This window comes from Arachis hypogaea, chromosome 17 (assembly GCF_003086295.3).
Source record: "Arachis hypogaea cultivar Tifrunner chromosome 17, arahy.Tifrunner.gnm2.J5K5, whole genome shotgun sequence".
Taxonomy (NCBI): Eukaryota; Viridiplantae; Streptophyta; class Magnoliopsida; order Fabales; family Fabaceae; genus Arachis; species Arachis hypogaea.
Window position 1 is genome coordinate 69,110,324 of NC_092052.1, and position 2,628 is coordinate 69,112,951.

Below are 2,628 nucleotides of genomic sequence, written 5' to 3' on the forward strand. Positions count from 1 at the left end.
TCCATTCACCTTCTCTGGTGCATATTAAGCTCTTTCTGATCAAAGATGTACTTGAGACTCTTATGATCAGAAAAGACGCTAAACCTTACTCTGTACAAGTGGTGTCTCCAAATCTTCAATGCAAACACAATCGCTGCTAATTCCAGGTCATGAGTTGGGTAATTTACCTCATGCGGGCTTAGCTGATGCGATGCGTAAGCCACTATATTTCGGTGTTGCATCAACACGCAACCCAAACCTTTCAGTGACGCTTCACAGTATACTTCAAACGGTTCATGCAGTTTCGGTAAAATCAAAACTAGCGCTGAGGTTAACTTCTACTTCAAAGTTTGAAAACTCTCTTCACACTCCAACGTCCATATAAAAGGCACCTCCTTCCTTATTAATTTCGTCATCGGTAGCGCACTCCAGGAAAACCCTTCAATAAATCTCTGGTAATATCCGGCTAATCCTAAGAAACTTCAGACTTCCATCACTGTCGTTGGCCTTTCCCATTCTATCACCGCTTCTACTTTAGAAGGATCTACAGCTATCCCTCCTTTGCTCACCACGTGACCTAGGAACTTTACTTCCTCCTTCCAGAACTCGCACTTCGACAACTTAGCATACAATTTCCGTTCCTTTAAGATTTGCAACACAATCCTCAAGTGTTCCTCATACTCCTTTGCCGTCTTAGAATAAACTAAGATATCGTCTATGAAAACCACCACGAATTTGTCCAGAAATGGATGAAAGACTCTGTTCATGTAATCCATGAAAACAGCAGGTGTATTCGTCAACCCAAAGGACATCACCACAAACTCGTAGTGTCCATAGCATGTCCTAAATGCAGTCTTAGGGATATCATCCTCTTTCACCCTTATTTGATGATAACCGGATCTCAAATCAATCTTGGAAAATACTCTGGCTCCTTGCAATTGATCCATCAAGTCATCTATCATTGGCAGCGGGTACTTATTCTTCATCGTCACTTTGTTTAACTGTCGGTAATCCATGCACAATCTTATTCCTCCATCCTTCTTCTTTACTAATAAAGCTTCGCTCCCCACGGAGATACACTCGGTTGAATGAACCTCTTGTTCAGAAGCTCTTCCAACTGAGTCTTTAATTCTGCTAGCTCTATCGAAGCCATTCTATACGATGCAATCGACATTGGTCTGGCTCCCGGCACTAATTCAATCACAAATTCAATTTCCCTTTGAGGTGAAAACTCAAGGATATCTTTTGGGAATACCTCTGGAATGTCTTTAACTACTGGAATCTGATCCAAGTTTTGGGCATCACCCAACGTATTAGCAGCCAACAGGATATAACCCTGACACTCCTTCCCACTACAGTGCACCATTACAGAGTTCAAGTAATACCCCGCAGCTACCACCGTTCCATTCTCTCCTTCCGGCATAAACTGAATCGACCGTTCAAAATAATCCAACAAAACTCGGTTCTTCGACAACCAATCAAACCCCAATATCATCTCCAACCCAATCATTGGTAAACAGATCAAATCATGCATGAAGTCTCTACCCTCAAGCTTGAAACGTACTTGCCTACACCTTGACCTAGTCATAACTGTTTGATGCGGAGTATGTATATGTAAATCAAAGGCTAACTCTGACACTTTCAAGCTTAACTCCTCAACTTTAGCAAATGAAATAAATGAATGCGAAGCTCCAGTATCATACAATGCAATTAATGTTTTATCACCAATTAGACATATACTTCTCATCAACGGATCCACCTTAGAAGCATCCTTGGCGTTCAAAGCAAAGACTCGACCTTGGTGCTGACCTTGACCCGCATTTAGGTTCTTCCCGCGAGTACAATCCCTTGCCATATGACCAGGAAACCCACAGTTGAAGCAACCACGTAAACCAATCATGCAAGAGTCATACGGATGAAAATGCCCACAACGCACACAAGTCAAATTCGGAGAAATCTTACTACGATTTCCTTTTCCTTTAGCAAATTGATGAACCCCAATTTTAGGGTTTATTTTGTGTAGAATTTAGGGGGTTTTATCAATATTCTATCACACTTATCTATATAAAATGCACATTTTTGTGTTTCCTTCCCAATTTCGCTTAATGGTTGAAAACATGCTTTTTAGGCCCTAAATAAGCTATATTTTAATTTCTCTCTATTACCATTCGATGTCGTGATCTGTTTGTTAAGTGATTCAGAGTTGATAGGGGCAAGAATGGTCTAAAAAAGGGAAAGGAAGCATGCATAAGTGGAAAGAGCATGAAAAATAGAGCTTTGGAGCATTAGCACCGACGCGCACGCGTGACCGACACGGACGCGTGGCTGGGCAGAATTCTCATCGACGCGTATGCGTGCTTGACGCGTACGCGTGGATCATAAAAACCCAGACGACGCATACGCATGACGCTCGGCACGTGACTTCTTTAGTGAAATCGTGGCTGGCGATTTCTGAGGAGCTCCAGGCTCAATTTGAGCTGAATTCTAGAGGGAAAAGACCCAAAGGACCAAGGCTTGAAGGGGGATTGACACATTAGACACTTTTCTAGCTAGAGTTTTAGGGAGTTCATGTTTCTAGAGAGAGAAACTCTAACTTCTCTCTAGGTTTTGGCTTTCTCAAATTCAATTTCACTTGGATCCTTTGGTTAG

The 2,628-nt window shown here is 42.0% G+C and overlaps 1 protein-coding gene across 1 annotated transcript; it reads right to left on the bottom strand.

Moving 5' to 3' along the window:
• Positions 1-1,027: 1,027 nt before the first annotated feature.
• Positions 1,028-1,834, bottom strand: LOC112763391 (uncharacterized). The gene has a single exon (XM_025809075.1). The coding sequence runs from the start codon at positions 1,832-1,834 to the stop codon at positions 1,028-1,030; it is 807 nt and encodes a 268-aa protein (XP_025664860.1).
• Between the last annotated feature and the right edge of the window lie 794 nt (positions 1,835-2,628).

Excerpts from the sequence above, each read along its gene's own strand:
- LOC112763391 (XM_025809075.1), bottom strand. The coding sequence starts at position 1,834 with ATGGCAAGGGATTGTACTCGCGGGAAGAACCTAAATGCGGGTCAAGGT.